Consider the following 23,529-nt stretch of genomic DNA (forward strand, 5'->3'; position numbering starts at 1 on the left):
ATTGGTCATCAATTTTGACCAACGTTCATAGTTTGATCCGTTTAATAATAACGGAGTCTGTACCTGCCCTGTGTGATCAGAGGCATGTAGATAATAAGGAGAAATCAAGCTTCGATCGCTAACTGCGATTTCTTTGCCGGAATCGCCTGACATCGTCCTGTTTTATTTCTTCATGAGAGCTTTGAAAAATTTACAGGCCAAAAGGGAGGCTCTGATACCATGTAAAGCTCTCTGTCGTGATATCATTAATAGGGTAAATCACATACATATATATATGGGATGGTCTCATAAGAGATAGCTTTCATCCCAAGTAACGATATATCCTAAGAGATTCTATATCCTAAGTAATTGGAAACTTAACATTATCGTAAATATATATGATATATCTAATAAGGCCCATTAAATGATGATTTGACTTTTGTTTCCGACTCCATGAGAACAAGTGTGTGTGTGGGTGTGTTGAATGCTGACGGTGGTGTATCTAATTTTATAATTGGAACCTTCTGACGATGCTACTGCACACGTGGTATCTCTTCTTCTGCAGATTGTGCTTTATGATTGATTCTGTTTCTTTCCACAATTATTTATTTTAAATGTATAATTACCAAATTTTATGTCGTCTAGTCATACCATTAGCTTATTAGCTGCTAACTATAAACTAAAAAGCTGATAAAGTATCAAATTTCATAGAACATAGCCCATTAATCTTTATGGAAAAACAAGTGAAAGCTTTCAACTACACTAGTCCACTGCTTTAATCTAACCAAAATTTTACTGCCCATTAAAAGTTGGTAGATTACGACTTGAGTACTTACTGACAGGAAATAAATCAACTTGGTACTTTTTGGCCGCTTGTAAAACCCTCTGGTGATTTATTCCTTTCAGTAAATATCAGAAATTTTCATTAGTTTTATTTATTAGCATGGGTCTGTGCAGCCTGTCCAGACTGTTTTTAAACCATCAAGCTGTCTCGATTTGTCGGTGGCCTTCACACATTCGAGCTAAAATCGAGTTTTAAAAGCCCAAAAGCTAAAAAAAGAAAACACATTGCTTGGCCCACTATGTAACTGACCAGACATATTGGGCTAGGCTTCGAACTTCGTCTGAGCCTATTTATAATCAATCAACCTTGTTTAGGACCATTTACCTTTGTTGTAGAAGTGAAATAAAAAACTGGACGCACGTTATGAATGGTTGTCACCTTAATCATTCTCATCTTCATGTTTAATGTGATTTGTTTCTTCTCTGTTAGAAACTTTTACCAGAGTAACTAATGTTTGATTACCCTAAAAACATAAACTCTACTTGATACGAATGTACACCAAAAGACCAGGCAGCATGAAACAAAAGGAGAATGCACAATAAAACCACTACTAAACACCATAATTAGAAGAATGATTGATATCTCAATCAGTCAGACGCCACTTGACTTCCAGAGTTATCACAGGGAGGTTCGATCTTTGGCTTCTTTCTCTTTGCAAAATACGCTGATGAAGACAACCTAAGACACAAGTTTTCAGTATATAATTCTCAGAGCTCTTAACAGAAGAGCAAAAAGCTTGTAACACAAGGTAGGGTTTGTGTTTGCAGTTTACCCCAGCTGCAAGGAAGTGTCGGAAGGGTGCTCCTCGTTGTCATTTTCGTTATCGTCGTCTGATGAAGAGCTCTCAGGCTCTGCTTGCGGGCTAGAGAATTGAGGTATTTCACTCAACGGTTTTGGTCCTGACATCGCCAACATGTCTATCTGAAGGTACATTAGCTTTGAACTCAGTAGAGATATAGTTTGGGATCATACTAAGTTAGTGTAAGGATTTAAAGTAAGTCTTTACCTGTTTACGCAAGATTTGGTTCTCTTCCAGAGCTCTCTTCTCCTGGTTGATTATAAGCAAATGAAACACAGAGCGTGAGATGTAAGTAACATTGAGTAAGACTTGATGAATGATACAATTAGAGAAGCCTTGTTCTTTACCTGTAACCGAGATCTTTCTACCTGGTTGAGCAAGAGTTGTGTCTGAATCAAAACAAAAACTTTGCAAGTCAGAGATGATTCACAGATGGATTGTGAATAAAAGCTGTTCTTTACCTTTCGATCCTTGACGCTATGCAAGCTATCACTCAACTGGTTTTCAAGAGAAATAAGATCCGAGAAACTCATACCCTCAAGCTCCTTACCCTTCAGTCTCCTAAAAACAATGAACCAAAAAATGAAAGACCGAACCTTTAACACAAGAAACAAACACACGTCTTTACAAGAGAGAGAGAGACATACTCAATAGCAAGCTGTAACCTCTCAAGTTCGCTCCTCAAAGGTTCATCTGTCCGCAACTGCAACAACCCAAATCCATGTAAGTCAAGGAAGGGATAACAAAAGCTTATCACTGCTTATAGATAGAGATACACACACATACCACATCACCATTATCTTGAGAAGAACAAAGTAGAAGCTGTTGTTGTTCTTCTCTTTGTCTATGACCAGCCGTAACAGCACTGTATCCATATCTAGACAGAATATGCTCCATACTTGAACACATTTGAAACCAAACAAAACAAAACAAAAACCCTCCTTTAATTAGTTTCAACCAAAAGCCTCTAAAGATTGCTTCTTTATTCTCAATCTCAGATCTTTCTCAGACAAAACACAAAACCCTAAGAACAAATCGATTTCTTTAGACACCAAAACCCATAAAGCCAAAACCTTTTTACGAATCTCAAATGAACACAAAACAACAAAAGACTCATCCTTTTTTTACCTTCCGCTGGAGAAATCGTAAGCCTTGCCGGTGCTGGAGAAGACGATGACGGCGACCTCGGCGTCGCAGAGGATCGAAAGCTCGTTGGCCTTCTTCATCAGCCCGTTGCGTCTCTTGGAGAAAGTGACTTGGCGACTGTTCACATTCTCAATCTTCTTTATCTCTATCCTTCCTCTCCCCATCTCTGAAAACAATCAATCGAAAACAGAGAGAGAGGGAAGTTAGTAAAGCCCTTTGCTTTTTTCTTTAAAGAGATTGTGTGTATTTATTATTATGTATATAAAGGAGTTTTGATTTTGATTATATGATGACAATTGGGAAAGGAGGAAGGAGGGGGCTAAGGAAGGAAAAGAAAAGTATTACCAAAATTAGGGTATTGCATTTAAAAAGATGGAGTTACTATAAGTAGCAGTTTTCCATTTTTGGTGGCTTTGCTAATTTGCTTCTTCCTTCTTTTGGAACTTTCTTCCTCCTTTTATAACGCCTTGTTTGGTTTGCCTTCTTTCTTCTCTCCAATGCTTAGCTGATTTTCTTTTTATTTTATTCTTGCTTCAGTTCATGATTATCACGGTGTTAATTTTTTTTAATTAATTCACAAGGAAATGTAATTTCTATTTTCTTAAAAAGGTTGACCGTGTTTCACGAAAATATTTAATCTAGAGTATATCACTGTAAAATATTTAATCAACTGTTTTGGTCATAGTCAACAGAAAGTTTAATAAAGTGTACGACCAAATTAAATTGTCCTATTTTGTATTTTTGGCAACATGATAATTAAGTCGTATTCAACACTGATATCCTAAAGATTATATATATTTTTTTGGTTAAAAGGGTTTGATATCCTAAAGATTATATACTGTCCATCTTTTGATATTATCTTTGCCATGGTTGACAAAAAAAAGAATTTTTTGCCATGTATATATAATAATTCATATTTAAACCTTTATTTAATTTAAGTTGATAAACGATATTAGCTAGTATGTTTTCTTGTTCTTTTTTATTTTTAAGTTTTTGAGATCTATAGAAGCAAAAAAACAAAAAGAAAAAGCTGTGGCTATATCGTTTCTATAGATAGTGAGATTTTGGAGTGAATCGAATTTGTTTTATCTTAGCAAAAGCAAATTTCCTTTTTAAAGATACTTTCTATTGTAACCGAAAACGTATATAGAGAACGTACATTGTCTTTTGGAATTATCCAAACAATAGGAAAATACTAAAATGGCAAATAATAAATATCTGGTTGGCATTTTTGTCAACAAATAAGTTGAATGGAAATATACTTCTTTTTTTTGTTCAACAGGAAATATACTTTTACAAAGATGAAAGTATTTAAGTAAATACATATTAGTACAGCTCAACACTTTTGTTTTACAATGTAAATGACAGTTTAAGTTTAAGATATATATTTATAAATGAACTTTTAATCCATTTAATTCCTTCCGTATCCAACTTTAAAATTTTAATTTGGCTAGAACCATTTAAACCGGTCTAATTTTTTTAAACACCTTAAACCGGACTAATATGTGCCCAAAAACAAATGGAAAAGGCCAATTTGTATGTTTTTTTAACAAAGTGGTAAATTTTGATTTTCTTCTAAAATAATGCAACCATTCCGAATATGTTGAGGTGGTAAGGTTTGAATTTTTTTTTCAACATAAAACTCAAGTCATTCTCTTTTAGGTTTTGTGTAGATTCAGTTTTGGGTTTTTAATAGTAAACCAGTTTTTGATTTTATTTGTTTGGCTCCAGTTTGATGTAATCGGTTTAAACATTGTTCACCAAAAGCTAATAAGAATTCAAATTTCATAAGATTTGTCCTTTGGTATATATATACCAGTAAAATCTGACCCAATTTTTTTCTGGCAAACCAGTAGATCCCAAAACGTAATAAGGTAACTCGTATCGTAATGCGCGTCGGCAAACACAAACTTAAAACACTTTGCTATCTTTAGTGGTTACCCCATTGAACGTCCTCTAGTATACGTTTAAGTTTAATTACAGGAACGCATTAACGTGATTAGTATTTCTTTTGAAATATAATTTACCACCACCATTCACAAATCCAATTAAAAAATAACATGACTTCTTAAGTTTTTGACTTTTTGTTGTTGTTTTCTTCTACGAAAGGGGGAAATAAATTAGTCGTGAATTTTTCATTTTGTTTCATAAGTTCCTAAAAATGATATTCCCAAAAACGTTCACATAAATGAATGAAAAAAAAAACAGAAAGCCACTTTGGGATATTGCTAACTCAAGAGCGGTGGGTTGATATGCAGCAGTGGCTGGACCCTCGTTTTGTTGTTAACCACCACTTAGAGTCTGACTGGTTTAAACGCAATGGTTGCGGTTGTGGAAGTTTGTGGATGCATGTGGTTGCGGTTTCTAACAGGTTTAAAAGATTTGTACGATTGGTTATGCGGTTAGAAATTGATGCGTTTGCGAATACTTATGACGGGTTAACTACCAAATGCAATAGCGGTTAAATAATAAATTAATAATATTTATATTTTATATAATTATAAAAATATCAAAAATCATAATATTATAATAAATATAAAAATTATATTTAGAAAGTTATAGTTTTAAATTTTTAAAAATTATAGAAAATATTTTTATTTTAAAATTTTATAATATTAATTAATATATTTTAATATTTTTATAATTCTAATTTAAAATTTTTATTGAATATTTTTATTTTTGTATTTATATTTTATCCTCCCGCAACCGCAAACGCTATTTGTAACCAGCTTTTGAATTTATGAGATTTAGAGCGGTTTGAGCGATTATTGTAAAACGCCAACAACCGTTACCAACCGCGAAAGCTGCGTATGCGGATGGTAGTAGGGAAACCAGTCATACCCTTAGGTAAAAAAAAGAAAAAAATTCAACAAAAAAAATCTCTTAGTTAAATTTCAAAATACTAAATATTTTGATTTTGCACCAAACAATATACATTTTGATTAGGATAAGATGATGTTGTACAATATTCAATTAAACAAAAAGCTTTTAATATGTTCTTATAATTCGACATTAACAATTTAAACAAAAAGTACAATTCTAACAAATTTTAAAAATATCCATACGACTGCAAATGAATGACATCAGAAATTGATGGTACACACACCAATTTTCATGTTTTTTCCGATGTGCATAACCAAAATAGACGTGAAATTTTCCTTTACATTCATGAAACTTTTTTTGGTAACCTGCCCAAAATAAGACCAACCACTTGTACATGCAATTTCTTTCGGACTAGCATTAATCAAAATATATTTCCAGAAAATAATAAAACGGAATGATAATCACAAAAATGTAGATAAGACTAAAAATAGAATATTCTTCTTATAGAGATATGAAAATCTTTGTAAATAGAAACAATGAATATTGATGTATATCGAATCTCTACTTGTAATATGAATCTTGGTGATTTAAAAACACACGGTTAAAATAAGGTAAAATGATGAAAGGAGCAATCATACAGAAATCATTTTAAGGTAGGTCGAAAGAGAGCAACACTTCGGCCTTTAAGGCCCAGAAAGATGGTAAGTCGGTAAGAATTTATTGAGGTAAACGGCACTGGTTTTGGTTACTTAACCATGAAACGGCACTGGTTTTGATTACTTAACCATGAAACGGCACGAAGTTCCCTCATCCAAATCGACGATCAAATAAAAAATATGGAAAAGGTTATAAACCGTCCAATAAAAACATAGACGGTTTCCTACTCCATTGTACGTTTGAGATTATTACATTTATGGTGCACCATCACACACCTGAATTCTCACCCCTTCTCATACAGCAAACCGTTTATTCTGTTAAACTTCCCTCCACTTCTATCTTCTTCAAAACCTCACCTGACTCCATTGATAGCTAACTTCTAGGGTTTGCTTCGATGATTGTTGCAGTCGCTGTAAAACTAATGACGCGGTCGTGTACGATTACGTGACGAAGAAGATAAGTTGCTCCGACTGTGGTCTTGAGTTTGGTCTCTTGACTTCTGATCTTGAAACCTCGCGTAACCCTAGCTCCCATCCTATCTCCGTAGCCAACACCGAGCCGAACAACGCTTCTTCTTCTTCTTCTGATGGCGACATTCTGAAGAACCTTGGCTTCGATCCCCTTGCCGTGGCCACCACGCAAAAGAGTAACGCTCCTTCCGATGATGCCACCATCATCGCTTCTATGTCCGCTAGGTATCGTTTTGTTTTCTTTCTATTAAAAAAAGTTAAAACTGTGGAGAGTTAACTATCGACTTATCCATTTGTTTTACAAGTTGAAGCTTCTTGCCACAGTCAAGGTGTGTGTGTTCTTGACAGTTAGTATACAAAACAAGAGCTTGAATTGTTGTGTGTGTGTTCTTGATAGTTAGTATAATGAAAGTTTGAACTAGTGTTTTTTTTATGGACATGGTTCCTAATGGACATGGCCAATCTCTGTCCACAAATAATAAATGAACAAATGGACATGTGCTAAAGGACGTGGACGAGCCCAGTTTCAACTCTAAAGAAGATCGTAAATGATGAACAGTGACTCTCTTTTTTCGGAATTTTTTTATTACGTATCAAAGTAATCTGTTTGTAACGCAGCCACTATTACATTTGGAACACAATTATAGTAGCGATATGCATCATTGTTAGGGATTACTTGTTTCGCAAGCAAAACAGGGACTTAAGAACCCTATTTGTTCTACTTATTGCAGCGGCAGGTCACCGTCATCAGTTGCAGCCTCAGTGGTCTATATCATTGCTCAACTTTCTCACGAGAAGAGAGTACTGCTTAAAGGTCGCAATTTCAATTTCCAACTAACATATAAACAGTTCACGAGCAAAATCTGGCTACCTCTTCTCTTAAACCTAACTTGCTGTGTACACTTGATGAGTTGCAGATATAAAAGACGCCACTGGAGTTCACGAAAATACGATAAGGCTAACATACAAGGACTTGTACCCATATCTGTCAAGGATAGTACCCACGTTGACGTGGTTTGCCAACGCAAATGACCTGAAAAAGCTTCGCAGTCCCTAGTTATCTCTATCTACGAGGACACAAGCTCATCTCACCCAAGGAAGATTCTTACTTAATGCCTTGTAGAGAGAAAAACAAGAAGTTGTAGTACATATTACCTCATGAATACGCATCATCAAGATTACGATCCAAAGTGTATGTAAACTCTCAGTTACTTTGTTTGAAGAATACAAGAACATTCTGTTTTTGTTACATTTTATGGTAAGACAGGGAGGTCTATGGAACTGAAGTAAAAGAAACTAACACGACCCTGAGCGATATGTGGCGGAGGCCGCGGAGCCATGTTATAGCATGTGGGTCAGTTGACCCATGTGAATTTATGAACAAAATTTTTACATAGTAATTGCTTTATAAAACTGGAAAACTAGCTAGTGTAAATTTTAGGTAATTGACCCCTATGATATATGTTAATTATGAATTGACCCCCTTGACCAGTTTCTTAGCTCCGCCAATGCAGCTATGCGGCTTTGCAGGGCTTTAGGGCATCTCCATCTCTACTCCATTTTTTCCTCTAAAATAGAGTAAAAGTGATTATGGAGTAAAGAATGCTCCAACCCAACTTCATATCTCACTCCATAATGAAGTTTACTCCATAAATGGAGTAATCTATTTTTTGTTTGTTCATCACTCCATTATAGAACGGAAAATGGAGTAGGATTAGAGCAATTTTACTCCATTTTCACTTTTACTCCATTTTGGAGGAAAAAATGGAGTTTTACATTGGAGATACTCTTAATGTATTCTTTGCTAGGTGGGGAGAGTCCCTGTAAAATATAATATGATTGAGTATGTTGAGTAAGATGTTTTGTAAATCTCTACTAATAAAAGGGAGCTTTGGAGGCTCCATAGGACGTCCACATCAGCGGAAATAAATTATCCCGAAAGATGACACGTGGCATAAAATATAATTTTACATTTTAATATTACTTATTTTCGAAAATTGTAAAAAATATGTAAACATACAGCATAAAAAATGGAAAAACTACATTAAACATATGTAAGATTACTATTTTTCACTTAAAAAAAAAGACGGTTTATCTCCATAATGTAACATTACCGTTTTATAAAAAAAACAAAAAACATTATATATAATTTCGAAAATAATAAATATATGTAAAACATACAACATAAAAATGGAAATACTACATTAAACATATGTAAGATTACCATTTTACATTTTTATTTTAAGAAAATAATATCTAAACATACAACATAAAAAAATGGAAAAACTACATTAAACATATGTAAAATTACCATTTTATATTTAAAATCTCTACTAATAAAAGGGAGCTTTGGAGGCTCCATAGGACGTCCACATCAGCGGAAAAAAATTATCCCGAAAGATGACACGTGGCATAAAATATAATTTTACATTTTAATATTACTTATTTTCGAAAATTGTAAAAAATATGTAAACATACAGCATAAAAATAGAAAAACTACATTAAACATATGTAAGATTACTATTTTTCACTTAAAAAAAAGACGGTTTATCTCCATAATGTAACATTACCGTTTTATAAAAAAAACAAAAAACATTATATATAATTTCGAAAATAATAAATATATGTAAAACATACAACATAAAAATGGAAATACTACATTAAACATATGTAAGATTACCATTTTACATTTTTATTTTAAGAAAATAATATCTAAACATACAACATAAAAAAATGGAAAAACTACATTAAACATATGTAAAATTACCATTTTATATTTAAAAATAACAATAAATGTAAACATACAACATAAAAAAATGGAAAAACTACATTAAACATATGTAAGATTACCATTGTTCACTAAAAAAACGGGTTATCTTCATAATGTAACATTACCATTTTATAAAAAAAAGAAAAAAAACATAAATATAACTATTTAACTATTTGTCCAAGTTCTTCTATTAAACATTGCCGTTTTACATTAAAAATGGAAAAATACGTAAAGATTTAAACATCTATCTTAAAATATAAAATATATAAATTAACTAAATATAAAGTATAAGAAAGAGAAATACTCAATATATAGAAAAATAAATAATAAGTAAATATTATAAATATATAAATATACGAATTATATATACAATAATAAGTAAATGCACAATTTTTAAAAAATGGAAAGAGTACATTAAATATTAAACATCTATCTTAAAATGTAAAATATAGATATTAAGTAAATAGAAAGTATAAGAAAAGGAAATACACAATTTAAAAAAATGGAAAAAGTACATTAGTATTTAAACATCTATCTTAAAATGTAAATCAATCTTAAAATATAAAATTATTAGCAAATAGAAAGTATAAGAAATAGAAATACACAATATAAAGAAAAATAAATAATAAGTAAATATATAATATAAGTAAATACCAAATTTAAAAAATGGGAAATGACATTAAGATTTAAAAATATATATTAAAATTTAAAATATAGATATTACGTAAATAAAAAGTATAACAAATGGAAATATACAATTTAAAAAAAATGGAAAACGTACATTAAGATTTAAACATCTATCTTAAAATGTAAATTAGAGATATTAAGTAAATGAAAAGTACAAGAAATGGAAATACATATACAGGAAAATAAATAATAAGTAAATAATGTAAATATATAATATATAAATTATATATGTAATAATAAGTAAATACACAATTTTTTTAAAAATGGAAAAAGTTCATCAAGCATTAAACATCTATCTTAAAATGTAAAATATATAATATAAGTAAATACACAATTTAAAAAATGGAAAAAGTACATTAATATTTAAATATCTATTTTAAAATATAAAATATAGATATTACGTAAATAAAAATATAAGAAATGGAAATAAACATTTTTAAAAATGGAAAAAGTACATTAAGATTTAAGCATATATCTTAAAATGTACTTCTATCTTAAAATGGTAGTAAATTATATAAAAATGGAATTACCACATTAAACCAAAAAAAAATGTATAGTTTTACATCAAGAAAGTCCCTATAAAACTCATTATTCCATCCACATCAATCTCACACTATTAAGAAAAATTTCAAAGCACTCGAGCAAAAAAATGGTTTCACCATCAACTCTTGCCATCCCAGAAACCTTTAATGACCTTGAATGAGATTTTCTTATAACAACAAACTTTTTGTTAGGTAGATTCATTGTTGGGAAACCCGCAACTTCCAAAAGCTAAACTTATTCATGGGAATTGAATTGATTTCATAGACTCAAAGGTATTCTTACAAATTTAAATTAATCTAATCCATAATTTTATTGTTAATATTCATACTAACTCTTTTATGATCAAACCATTTCAGTTAATAACCATTCAAACGTTTATCCCGAAACACTTCCTTCCTCGCCGAATCAGGTATTGGTTCATGTTGGTTTAGTATTGTTTTTGGTTTACTAACCGGTTTAGGATGGTCCTATTGTAAATATAATTTAAGTTGGTTTAGTATATATTATGTTTAAAATAACTTAAATTAAATAATAATAATATTATGCTTAAAATATTATTTTAGAGAGTTTTCAAATATATTTTACAGAACATTATAGGTGATGAATTTAATTTATTAAATTCGGTTATTACTTAAAACTAAGTTTTTTAAAAAACATACTAAGTTATAAATATCAATGATGGATTGGTGAGTATAACATGAAGACAAAAATATAAATATCTGATTTTCAAGATAAGAAATTCAGCTTTTATTCATATACTCAATATATAATATCTTAAATTATTTTTTAAAAAATATACATAATTTATATATATATAGATTAATCTTCCAAAATTAAACTATTATATTATATATGAATAATGTTTTTAAATAAAAATAATTTCTGATTTAAAATAAAAATAAAAACAACAAATGGTTATTTTCAAATAATGGATGTAATTTACATTATACTATCATTTTACAAGTATTAGATACGTTTTGATATATCATTATTTTCTATTTCCAGAAAACAATAAATTGTTAAACATCAATATCATCTAGGTTAAGTATACAAACAACACAAATTCAAACATCACAAAAAATATTTACATAACCATTATAATACAATAATTTAATCAAAAAATACAATTAAAAAAATATTAAAAAGAATAGTTATATACTTAATATTTGAAAGTAAAATATATTTTTGCTAAAATTGTACTTACCTGGCCAAGGAGATCGACCATATTTTTACGGATCGATCGAATGTTGAGCATGTGGTCGATCCGAAAATACTCTGCAGTTTAATAAAATCTCTAAAACATTTATTCCAACACTCAAAAGATAGTTTGGTAAATATGATAACTAGATAGCCAATAAAATTACAAAAAAATATTTAAATAGTAAAAAATATGTTAATTTAACGTGTTAAAATTTAAAAATAAATTTTAATTATGACATGCATTTTAACATTTATATAAATATATATCATAGCCTAAATATAAATAATTTAATAATTTAAATTAGAAAAAAAAATAAAAATCCCGGGCGTAGCCCGGATTAATCCCTAGTAGAAACAAAAGTATTGTTGTATATCCAAACTCTATTTGTAATGTGAATCTTGGTGATTTAATTCGTACACACGGTTTAAAAAAGGTAAAAAAAGATGAAAGGAGCAATCATGGCAGATACAACACTTAGGCTTTAAAGGCCCAGTACATTCTTCTTAGGCCCAAACAATATCGTCACGGACTCACGTGAGACGGTGAGAGTTTATTCAGGTAAACGGCACTAGTTTTCGTTACGTAGCTACGGAACGGCACGTAGTTCCGTCATCCAATAGACGGAGAAGATTATTGAACCATCCACTAAAACGTAGACCGGTCCCACACCATAGCTAGTTAGCTAAGTTTGACTGTTTGAGACTGTTACCTTTACGGTGCACCATCACACAGTGAATTCTCACCCCTTCTCCATTTCGTCTATAAAAAAGGGGGAAGCAAAAGCAAACCGTTTATTCTGTTAACTCCCTCCACTTCTCACCTGACTCCATTGATAGCTAACTTCTAGGGTTTTCTCAAGATGTGGGGCTTCGATGACTGTTGCAGTCGCTATCAAACTAGCGACGGGTTCATGTACAATCACGTGACGAAGAATGCTTCTCCGTCTTCTGATGACAACTTGCAGAAGCTTGGCTTCGACCTTGACGTGGGCACCACGCAACAGAGTAATGCTTCATTCGATGATGCCACCGTCATCGCTTCTATGTCCGATAGGTAGCGTTTTGTTTTTCTTTCTTTCTTTCTTTCTATTTAAGGAACTCAATATGTTCTTTTAGGGTTTCTTTCTATTTATAGTTAACTATTGACTCATCCATTTGTTGTACAGGTTGAGTCTTCTTGCGACAGTTAAGGTAAGTTTTTTTTTCTTAGGGTTCGTCTATAAACCTTTAGTATGTGTTCTTGATAGTTAGTAACTTAGTATACAAAAAGCTTGAATTGGTATGTGTTTCTTGATTGTTAGTATAAAAAGCTTGAACTAGTGTGTGTGTGTTCTTGATGGTTAGTATACAGAACGCTTGAACTGGTGTGTGTGCGTTTTTGATAGTTAGTATACAAAAGCTTGAACTAGTGTGTGTGTGTGTTTCTTGATCTGTAGAATCAGGCTACTGAGATCTCAGAACAAATAAAGGGACAAATAAACATACCCAACGTTCGTTTTGCTGCTTCTATCTACATAGCCTGTAGACAAAATGGCATGGCGTTGAGTATAAAAGGTACTCAGTTTTGAAAGATTCTTGTGTCCTGTTTCTTGATGTTGAATCCTTCCTTCAAAACCTTTTTTTTTTCTTCTATATAGACATATCTTCTGTTGCCGATGGAGCAAAACAGTCTAAGATTACCAGTGCAGTCAGATCCGTAGTTGACAAACTTGGCCTTCCTCCTCAGTTGATGCACATCCGAGCTGCTGAGTTTGCAGTGAGTTTCTGTGCCTTCTTAACCTCTTGGTTAATATATAATAGCTTCTCATTTGCTGATATTATGTTCATCTGCAGAAGCGGTATTCCACTGACCTTCAAATGAATAGCCAAGCCATTAAAGCTGCTGAAGAAGCTGCAGAAAGGTGTACTGACCATGTTAACAGGTACCTTCACTCTTTGGGCAGTTTCTGGAACTTCAGATGTAATAACCCTGATTCTACTTACTGCAGAAGCAGAGCTCCGTCATCAGTTGCAGCCACAGTCGTCTATATCATTTCTCAACTTTCTTATGAGAAGAAGCTGCTCAAAGGTTGCAATTTCAATTTTCCATGGGCACCTCTTCTTTATTTACCTAACTTTTTATGTATACTTGATGAGTTGCAGATATTAGAGACGCCACTGGACTTCACGAAAATACGATAAAAGGAACATACAAAGATTTGTATCCATATCTGTCAAGGATAATACCAACGTGGTTTGCCAACGCAAATGACCTGAAAAGGCTTCGCAGTCCCTAGTTCTCTATCCTACGAGGATACAACAAGCTCATCTCACGGAACGAAGGTTGTCTACTCTTCAGTCCCTTTATAAGGTTCTTACTAAATGCCTTGTAGAAAAAAACAGAAAGTTGTAGTACATATTATCCAAAGTGTATGTAAGCTCTCAGTTACTTTGTCTAAAAAATACAAGAACATTCCGCTTTTTGTTTCTTGTTACATTTATGGTAAGACAGAGAGGTCTATGGAACTGAAAGAAAAGAAACTAACACGGCCCTGAGAGATATGACAGAACCTTAACGGTGCATCTATGCGGCTTTGCAGGACTCTAACATCTTCTTTGCTTGGTGGAGAGTCCCTGTAAAAAGAGGAATCAGTAAGATGTCTAACAAAAAAAATTGCTTTCACAGTTGGAGCTAAACGAATAGGGCTTACCCTGATAAGCAAGCCACAAAGCTAGGTTCACCAGGAGAAGACTTCTTGAACCGGCTGTTCGGCAAGTACACATCAAACACAGCTCTTGCATCACAGAGTTGCATATCTCCCAAGAGTTTAGTGACACTATCCTCTTCTTCACCACTTGGTGTCATAATCTCAGCACCCTTTGACGTCCAAGGAACTCCATGCCTGCCTAAGATGTAACCAAGACCCTTCAAGTATCTATAAACCTCATAGCTTTCCCAACAGCATCCACTTTTCTCCTCTGCAATCATCTCATACAAGCCCTTCAATGGGATCACAGCATCATCATCACCCAAGATCTGCAACTCTCCTATCTCACTCAAATACCTGAAAAGGAAGAAACTTTATCAGATGAATTGTGTTAAAAACAAAAAAAACAGAACTTTGTTTGCCAAACATACAAAGCCTCTTCTATGAAACAGTATGTCTTTCCGCTACGTATGATTCCAGTGGTTGTCCAAAGCTTCCCTCTTTTAACCTCAACTTCAGCCATTCCTAGCTCTGTAACCCAACGAGCCTTTGAAGATCCAATTCTACAAAAAGACAATGAGTTGATGTTTACCTTTAAAATACAGAAACTATTTGATGAAGTTAGATCCTACCTGAATTGTAACTTGGGTCCTGCATTAAACTCTTCGTCGTCATCTGCTGCAAAACCAGCTTCTTCGGTCTCGCTTGAAGAGGACGCCTCCCAGTCTTCTTCCTCCATAAGCGCTTATGTTTTGGAAACTCTCTGGGGCAATTCGTCGAACAGTTGGTGTACAGCTCAGAAAGGCTTCGAAGCGAAGTCGCGGGTCGTGCCTTCTCGTGTGGTTTAGAGTTTTATATTAAACCGAATCAAGCAATAATGAATTATAAAGATGGACCCAAACCCAACCGGATTAAACCGAATACCTCATTATTGCTCGATTCGGTTTAGTGAACTATATTTTTGCAGGTTTAATTGCTGGGTTTAACCCAAACCCTGATCAAAGAGAAGCAGTGGTGAGGAGTGTTCGGTTTAGTACGTCAGGTTGAAACTGATTCTATCATAGTATTCGTTAATCCACTGAATAAGAGGAGATTAATGCTTAACGTTAATCGCTAAATAGATAATAATAGTTATAGATATATGTACCATTAGACCAATGTTATGTTAAAGAAGAGTAAAATTTTTTGATATCTGTACACTTAGGCTTGAAAACAAGGAACCATTTACTAATAACCTGCCTAAAGTTAATATCTATTGAAGCTTTTAACCATCTTCGGATTAGTTAGCATCTGGATTAGAGCTACTTGGATTGACTTCTCCATTTGCTGCGGTAACTGATGCGGAGAAGACAGGTTCAAGACTCTCGTTTACGCTCTTTGTTTGTCTCTTTACCCTTTTTGTTCTCTGAGGCTGAAGAGGAGCATCTCCTTCTTCATTTGCTTTGGGAGGGACTCTAGGTTTCGGAGTTGAAGCAGCAGCTTTTCTCTGCAAATCACCGCATATAATAAGCACATGCCTTTTAGTAATATACTCAAACCATAAGTTATCAATTAAGAACCAAGACAAGCTCGATAATATACTTACCTTTTTGTTACTGGGTTTCGTCTTCTCCGGTTCTTGGGAAGGTTCCTGTTCCTTATCCCGTCGTTCAGCAGCATCTTCCAACTCTTCCAAAGCTGCATCTCCTTCAGCATCTATTCTGATACATTTCACTGGCTGTTTTTTCTTCTGCCTGTCCCTTACCTGGAAGACAAAATTTAGAATTCACTTCGAGTTACCTTTGAATTGCCCAATACTGACTAGGATAATGTCCTATCCCCCAACCTGTAATGGTAGTTCTCTGAATTTCTGCTCCAGTTGTGCTGCATCTGCATCATCCATAAGCAACGATACCACATCCGCAGTTCCAAACACATCATCACCCTGAACATGACCCCCTGTCATAACAAGCTGTTGAACTGTATTCTTCTGACTTGCCCTGTGCAATATTTTCTCTTCCACCGTCTCCTTGCAGATGAGCCGATAAACAGTTACCTATAACAAGTTTTTTCGTTTCATCAGAAGAGATTAGGTGAGGAAGATAACAATCACATTGTTATAAGCAGATGCTTATTCACTAGCATGATGCGTTGGTTATAAAATGAAGTAACAAAGGGATTAGAGATTGAAGAAGAGACGACAGAGAGAAACACTTACATCTTTTGTCTGACCAAGACGATGAGCTCTGTCCATAGCTTGTAAATCCAAGGTGGGATTCCAATCACTTTCATAGAAAATGACTGTGTCAGCAGCCGTCAAGTTGATACCAAGTCCTCCAGCTCTGGTGCTCAGCAAGAATACAAAAATATCGCTCCTGCAACCATGTAGTGTTTAACACTTTGTGCCCAGCAAGCCTCACGTGAACAATAAAAGAAAAAAAGGCTAGAGAAAGTTAATTTCTACCTCTGCTGAAAATCCCTAACCATATCTCGGCGATCCATGATGGTGGAGGATCCATCAAGCCTGAGATACTTATACTTTCTATAGTTCATGTAATCCTGCATAGAAAATTAAATCAAAATGTAAACCAAACGTGTAGATAACTAGATATGAATGTTTGTCATAAGTAAAAGCAAATATTCATTTGTATTACCTCCAGAATGTTCAGCATCTTTGTCATTTGTGCAAAGAGGAGCACCCTGTGATTCCCAGCTCGAAGCCGCTTCAACAATATATCAAGCGTCTGCAGCTTCCCAGAGTCCTACGATCCAATTTTGTGATATGAAACAAGAGCTCAAAGTAAGGCTTAAGTTGCAAAAGAGAAGAGACTAACCGTTAGCAACTTTGCAGGGTCAAAACTTTGCATTGGAGGACAAGAACCAAATACTCGGTGTGTCAACTGAAGCGCAGGTTGTACAACTGGAAGTTCTGAATCAATTTCTTGGATCAAAGGATGTGGAAGGTTGTTCGGCTTCCTTGGTCCATTAGCTTCTGAAGTTCGTGCAAAGCCGATTAATAGTCTCTTAAGCCATGGCTGATGCATCTCCTCTGTAGTTCCGTATGCAAAGTTTCTATCCGAGCAATGAACGCTTACCTGACAAATGCAAATTCAAATAAAACATGGTTGAGAAGACTTGGTAAGATACTACTCAGGTAAGTAGTTTGCAACTTAACGATTCAAAATGAATCATACCGGTGGAGCTCTGGCTTTTGGGATAAAAGTATATGTAGAATGTAGGAGTTTGATATTTGAAAGTAGCCTATCCTGATGAGAAACCACTAGAGATTCAAATGAGTGACATGTAGGCCTTGTGCCTCGTTTCCCTTTCAGCAAACTCGTTTCAAGTTTTGATGGCATCAGCAGCATTCTTGTGACAGCTCTGGTTTTACCTCTTGTGATGTTACCTCCACTAAGATCATCATCGACGAACTCCATAACAGAGTCTAATATTTCATCTAAGAATTGCCGCTCCCATTTCAATATAGAGAACAATAGTCTTTCCATGGCGGAACACAAAGCTAGATATCCAACTTCTGATGGTGATAAATCCATCAAGCGTGAAAAGCCAAATGCTCCACTTCCACTAACTGCTTGATCTACGCTACTCTCAGATGAGAATATTGACCTAAAAATACTTTCAGGTGAATATATATTAAAATGCTTCAGGAAGGATTCTCTTGATAAGCCCCGCCTGATGGAAGAACAAAATGTTTCAGAGCTTTGGAGCATTTCTTTCTGCAGGAGTTTAGGTATCTGAAAGGGAATTAATAGATTGAAACCAAAGTCAGAGGCTACAAGATACTGTCGACCTTGGTACTTATCTAAGGTATTGAATTTCACCTTGTATGTTATGGGATTTTTACCACCTGAATAATGTACATCCTCTAGCTCACCAAAGGGAGGCGGCAAAAGAGAATTGGACATCACTCCAAAGTAGAGATATGAGCTCCCTTCATTCCTTTCAAACAACTCTGGATGGTTACAAACCTGACATGGGAGACACAAATATATTACCATAAGCCACAGTCTTGCATATGTATGAGAAAGCAGGACAAGTAAAGCTGGCTTGACAAGAGAGCTTGCCTTTCTAAGTTGAATGACAATATTCATCAAGTTCAATAATTTCTTGTCATTGAAATGCCCACGGTTGCTGTCAAACAACTCAGCCAGAGAAATCTTGTTCTTAATAGCTTGATAAAAAGCTTGCTGTCGAGAACTGAGCTTGCAGTGTACAGTAACTTCTGTCTTTGTGGTTAGCTCAGAAACCACATCCTTTTTGAGACGTCGTAGCATGAATGGCTTTAATATTGCATGCTGTTTGGGAAAAGAAACAAAATGTGAGTGACTAGATAGCTAAAAAGGTAAAAAGATGCATCCAGTTTACAAACTTGAGAATGCATGGAGAACCAATAATCACTAACTAAAATTAACAATCAAGTTGGCTCAGAAACAGAAAAAAAGAATCCAGAAGCTCTGTGTTCATGGCATAAGCATACACATCAATTTCATGAATCGAAAATGAAAGCGGAACCATAGTGATAGTGCAAGAACCTATACAAGGATCCTAGCAAACTAAGAAAGAAGCAGACAGTCACGAAAAGAACTTGAGGTATTGCTATTCTAAGGCTGCAAACAGAAAGTAAAATCTCACCAGTCTGTTAAGCTGGTGCTCGTTCAAAGTGCCTCCATGTTCAGCATGATTCTCGATTCTGTTAATCAATATTGATTTTGTATCAGAAACAAGAGTGTTCACTACAAATTTTTACATGACCATCAAAATCCAGACAAATAGTACATACCCTCTTGAGAACCACTCGTTAAATTGTTCATGGCTGTCAAACAACATTGGCATGATGAAGTGCAGCAGGGCCCATAGTTCTGCCATGTTATTCTGAATTGGAGTACCAGTCAGAAGCAATCGGTTCCGACAGTTGAAACTAAGAAGGGTCTTCCATCTTATACTGTCAAAGAACAAAAAAAAATGAAACTTGCATGAGAATTACGCATTTCAATACAAACGTAGCATTCCATGCACTGGGAATTCAACATAGAAAGAGGTAAGAACCTGGTGGAATTTTTGATTGCTTGGGCCTCATCTAGCACCATATATTGCCATTTGACCCGGCGAAAATACTTTTCATCGGTTACTAGTAGCTGATAGCTGGTAATTAAAATATGAAAACCAGCATCCCTGAAAAGGAGAGGAGTCAACAGAGTAGCTTTAGAAAAGAGCAAGTAAGATTTATTGATTGCGAAGCCTTTGAGAGAATAAGCACTAAGCAGAGTCGTTACCTTCGGTACATACGCTTGGGATTGATATTCTTTCTTAAAATGGTCCGTTCTTGTAATCCTCCCCAGTATGGAAGAGTTTTCAAGTCAGGACAGAAACGACTAATTTCATCAGCCCAATTGTTAAGAACAGAAGCAGGGGCAACAACCAGAAATGGACCCCAGATGTTTTTCTCCTGTGTGAGAGGATGAATGCGTTTAAACATAGCCAAACCACAACAGATAAAAAAGGACCAACAGTTAGATTTACCTCAGCCAAATGTGCCAAGAACGCCATTGCTTGAATAGTCTTACCCAAGCCCATTTCATCAGCAAGAATGCCATTCAGACCCTGGAACATAAAAATATAATCTTAGTAACAATTGACTAGTGTACACAAATAAAAATGTACATAAAATTTGAGGAAACCTGCTCATAACAATTGACTAGCCACTGAAGGCCTTTCATTTGGTATTCTTTTAGAGTTCCTTTAAACAACTCTGGAGTCTGAACTGTTGATGTAGCAGGCATTGTAGATCTGCAAGTAGAGAGAATTAATTGGCATTGTATCTTAAACTCATGAAAATAAAATGAGATATTAAAACTCACGGGTTGTGCAAGTCTATATTGCCCGAGCCAGAGACCGAGAAATCATTTGGTGGTCCGTCCATGTCAGAAGTTTGCCGTAGCTTCATAGATTCAGTGTCAAACGCATCTGTTATTTTTTTCTGCTTAGATACTGCCTCTTGGGTAGCTTTCAGGGCATCTGCCTTCATTTTAGCCTCTTCAGGATCCTCCACCTCAGAAGGTTCTGCTGCTGCAGGTTCTCGGAGCTTTTCGTCAACCAGATTTTCATCTGCTATCGACAAGGATTCTGAAGGCTTTGAATCGGTTTTGTTTTGCATGAAGTGACTATAAAGTTCAGTCTGTTTGATAAGAAAATTGAGCCTCTGTTGCTGCCTTTGTGCCTCTCGAAGCTCCTGTTCGCGTTTTAATGCCTCTGCAGCTTCTTTTTCCTGTTTTTTCCTCTCTTCTGCCTGCCAACATAGTCAAATTAATCCAAGTGAACTGTTCAAACGAATTCTAGCAGAAGAATGACATAATAACATTCAAAATCTACTACTTCCATAATAACTTAAACACTTTCTACAGCCAATTTTATAGAGTTGTGAGTACTGTTTAATCCCTCATCTACGAAAAAGGGCAAAGAACCCCAGAAAAAGCCTCTAAGATAAAATAAAAATGGCAGCAGAATGTGTAATTATATCTAGTTAGTAGCCCGTAAGGGTACTAGAGTCTAAGGAGAATAAAAAAATGTACCATCTGCTTGTCAAACCGCTTCCAGAATAGCAGCATGTCTCTGGATATCTTCCTGGTGCGAATTGGTGCACTCCTTGGCAATTTGTATGATCTAGCCACCTTATATCTCACCTGCGAACACAACGTAACAGCAAATGAGAGCTTACTCTAAGATGAAAAGCAAGAGAATGACACATTTTATAAAAGTGAATAAAATAAAAATTAAATGGGTATAGGAGAGCCAATTTCAATTACCTCTCTTTGGCAACCATCAGCAAATCTCTTGGCATCAATTGATTGTTTCCGATAAAAGTTAGTGAAGACTCTATGGTGTTTTGGTATATCTCTTCTGACAATGTTGATCCAGACTTTTCTAATCTTGTCCCTTTCTGTCTTCTCAATGACTGCAGGATCATTCTTCACCTTCAGCTTCTTTGGTAGACTTCGTTCAACAATCTGACAAAAGGATACATAAAAGAATATTAGGAAACAAAGTAATGAAAATTTTCACAAAATACTGTCACAGGATCCAAACCTCATATGTATCCCCTTTCTCCAGAACCTTCACGTAATGGACCTGTAAAACACCACCCTCTGATAGAATAGTCCGTGCCGTGCTTCCAGCAGCTCCTTCTGGAATGACAGAGTTCATTGCATCGTCTGACACCTTGAGGCTAAAGTTTGGGTTGGAGTTTGAAGCTGACAAGGCCTTCACTCTCGCTTGAAGAGATTCATACTGAGGTCGAGGCTCACCCATTCCATTACGGCTTCTAACTCCAGACCTTTTAACGCTAGCCATCACTTCTTCTAATGATCTCAGATCCAGAGCTCCTCTCAAGTAAAAATCTTCCACACGAAGATCTGAAAAGCTAGGTAAGTTCAATGACGCCACCAGCTTGTCATAACTTGGAGGGATTTTGTAGACAACACCATTACCAATATCCAAATACGAAGGCTCATATGCTATTCTGCAAACAATGCAAGCTTCAAAATTTCAACGCAAATTACACAGAGTTGCACATTATCCATAGAACACGAAAAACGTATGAACAACATACTTAGGGGTAATAGCTGAACCACGATAGCTTCCTCGTCTTTGTGAGATCGCATCCGCGTCATAGAATCTCCCACGTTGACCATTACCTCTGTAACTGCCCACATTGCTCTTCCGCATCAGAGATGTGTGATTCCCCTGAGACTCCCTGGAGCTACTTTTGAGTCTTTGCACATGCTCCTCAAGCATTGATCTGTAATGCTCCTCAGTAACATGTTGATTGTAATGGTCATCATCATCATCACCAGCTTCTTCTATCCACCGCTTTCTCTTCTTAACGCCGTTGCCGTAGTTAGCAACTACCCCAAAACCCACCAAACCATATAGACAAAATAAATCTCAAAGTGTCAACATTTGGTAGCAAACTTAAAAACACACAAAAACCAATAAAGTTAGTACCTTGATTGCTTCTAGTTTCATCATAATTCTCAATCTCATCTTCATGTCTAGGAATCGTGAAGTTCCTCAACGGCTGCAAAATTTGAAAACTTTTTAGCAATCACCAAAACTACATTCATCAGTGAACAAATCATAAAGCTTTGATTTTTGAGACAGACCTCGAGATTGAAGAGAGTTGCGTAACGCGAGTCACTACTGGGTTGCCTTCTTGAACGATCCATGAGAGAATGAATAGAACGATACGGCGTCAAAAAAAAGAACCCTAATCACAGTAACGATAGAGAAGGGGGAGAGAGGTAAAAGAGGAGATGCGCAAGTTAGTGGACTCAGCCGGTGGGGGAAGAAGACGAGGCTTTTAAAATGCGCCATTCGATTAAAGCTTCTTACCGTGCGCCCCTCCTCCACAAGAATCATTTAATCACCTTTTTTTATTTTCTGCCAAAAACCCTTCCGATAACGGACGCTCGGATAATGACGGAGACGATAGAGATCCCTCGAGGGTGAGAGGTTTTTTTTTTGGCAGGGGTGGGTTTCAAAAATATTAACCCAAATATTTGAACCAAACCAAAGCAAACCAAGCCAAAAAATAAACCGAATCAGACCAAATCTAACATAAATATTTATTTATTATACAAACCAGTTTTTTTTATCTCTTTTTCTTTTGTATGATATTTCACCAAAAAAGTTATTGGAACCAAACCCAATATGCTATTGCTAACCAAACCGACCCAAAAAATTATTCAAACCAAACCAAAACCAATATAAATAGCTGAACAGATTTTATTATAAAATATTTAAAATTTTGAATTTGTACTTGGAACCCAACTCAAATCCAATCGCCTATCAAAAATATCCAAAACTTTAAAAGAAAAAAATCATAAATTTTTTAGTTTATTTTCACAAAAATAATTTTCAATGAAGAA

At 34.8% G+C, this 23,529-nt stretch overlaps 4 protein-coding genes across 7 annotated transcripts; 1 reads left to right on the forward strand and 3 right to left on the reverse strand.

Annotated features, from left to right (window-relative positions):
- Positions 1–1,191: 1,191 nt before the first annotated feature.
- LOC103863049 (agamous-like MADS-box protein AGL18) lies at positions 1,192–3,619 on the reverse strand. Of its 2 annotated transcripts, none has more exons than XM_018658228.2 (8): positions 2,751–3,619; positions 2,409–2,520; positions 2,270–2,325; positions 2,084–2,183; positions 1,970–2,011; positions 1,830–1,865; positions 1,596–1,744; positions 1,192–1,501 (listed from the first exon to the last, which is right to left on the reverse strand). In XM_018658228.2, exons 1-8 carry the CDS (start codon positions 2,930–2,932, stop codon positions 1,411–1,413), a joined length of 768 nt encoding a protein of 255 aa, XP_018513744.1. In that variant the 5' UTR covers positions 2,933–3,619; the 3' UTR covers positions 1,192–1,410. The 2 variants fall into 2 exon arrangements, with proteins under 2 accessions (XP_018513744.1, XP_018513743.1); XM_018658227.2 differs by having other exon boundaries at positions 1,830–1,871; positions 2,751–3,586.
- An 8,412-nt stretch (positions 3,620–12,031) lies between these two features.
- Positions 12,032–14,240, forward strand: LOC103863051 (transcription initiation factor IIB). Of its 3 annotated transcripts, XM_009140791.3 has the most exons (7): positions 12,032–12,972; positions 13,085–13,109; positions 13,355–13,472; positions 13,556–13,674; positions 13,752–13,840; positions 13,907–13,986; positions 14,061–14,240. In XM_009140791.3, the coding sequence occupies exons 1-7, from the start codon at positions 12,779–12,781 to the stop codon at positions 14,192–14,194; spliced, it is 759 nt and encodes a 252-aa protein (XP_009139039.1). In that variant the 5' UTR covers positions 12,032–12,778; the 3' UTR covers positions 14,195–14,240. The 3 variants fall into 3 exon arrangements, with proteins under 3 accessions (XP_009139039.1, XP_018514099.1, XP_033146552.1); XM_018658583.2 differs by having other exon boundaries at positions 13,752–13,986; XM_033290661.1 differs by having other exon boundaries at positions 13,752–14,166.
- Positions 14,241–14,269: 29 nt separating this feature from the next.
- Positions 14,270–15,588, reverse strand: LOC103863050. The gene is made up of 4 exons (XM_009140789.3): positions 15,238–15,588; positions 15,037–15,168; positions 14,609–14,962; positions 14,270–14,531 (listed from the first exon to the last, which is right to left on the reverse strand). The coding sequence occupies exons 1-4, from the start codon at positions 15,342–15,344 to the stop codon at positions 14,396–14,398; spliced, it is 729 nt and encodes a 242-aa protein (XP_009139037.1). The 5' UTR covers positions 15,345–15,588; the 3' UTR covers positions 14,270–14,395.
- A 117-nt stretch (positions 15,589–15,705) lies between these two features.
- Positions 15,706–23,103, reverse strand: LOC103863052 (chromatin-remodeling ATPase INO80). Its single transcript, XM_009140792.3, has 23 exons — positions 22,765–23,103; positions 22,607–22,679; positions 22,212–22,506; positions 21,689–22,121; positions 21,409–21,609; positions 21,175–21,285; positions 20,464–20,891; positions 20,284–20,392; positions 20,126–20,206; positions 19,879–20,051; positions 19,652–19,777; positions 19,386–19,547; positions 19,238–19,295; positions 18,670–18,900; positions 18,427–18,573; positions 17,779–18,339; positions 17,419–17,679; positions 17,239–17,346; positions 17,049–17,143; positions 16,803–16,959; positions 16,431–16,640; positions 16,191–16,349; positions 15,706–16,091 (listed from the first exon to the last, which is right to left on the reverse strand). Exons 1-23 carry the CDS (start codon positions 22,825–22,827, stop codon positions 15,885–15,887), a joined length of 4,449 nt encoding a protein of 1,482 aa, XP_009139040.2. The 5' UTR covers positions 22,828–23,103; the 3' UTR covers positions 15,706–15,884.
- Between the last annotated feature and the right edge of the window lie 426 nt (positions 23,104–23,529).

This window comes from Brassica rapa, chromosome A04 (genome assembly GCF_000309985.2).
Source record: "Brassica rapa cultivar Chiifu-401-42 chromosome A04, CAAS_Brap_v3.01, whole genome shotgun sequence".
Taxonomy (NCBI): domain Eukaryota; kingdom Viridiplantae; phylum Streptophyta; class Magnoliopsida; order Brassicales; family Brassicaceae; genus Brassica; species Brassica rapa.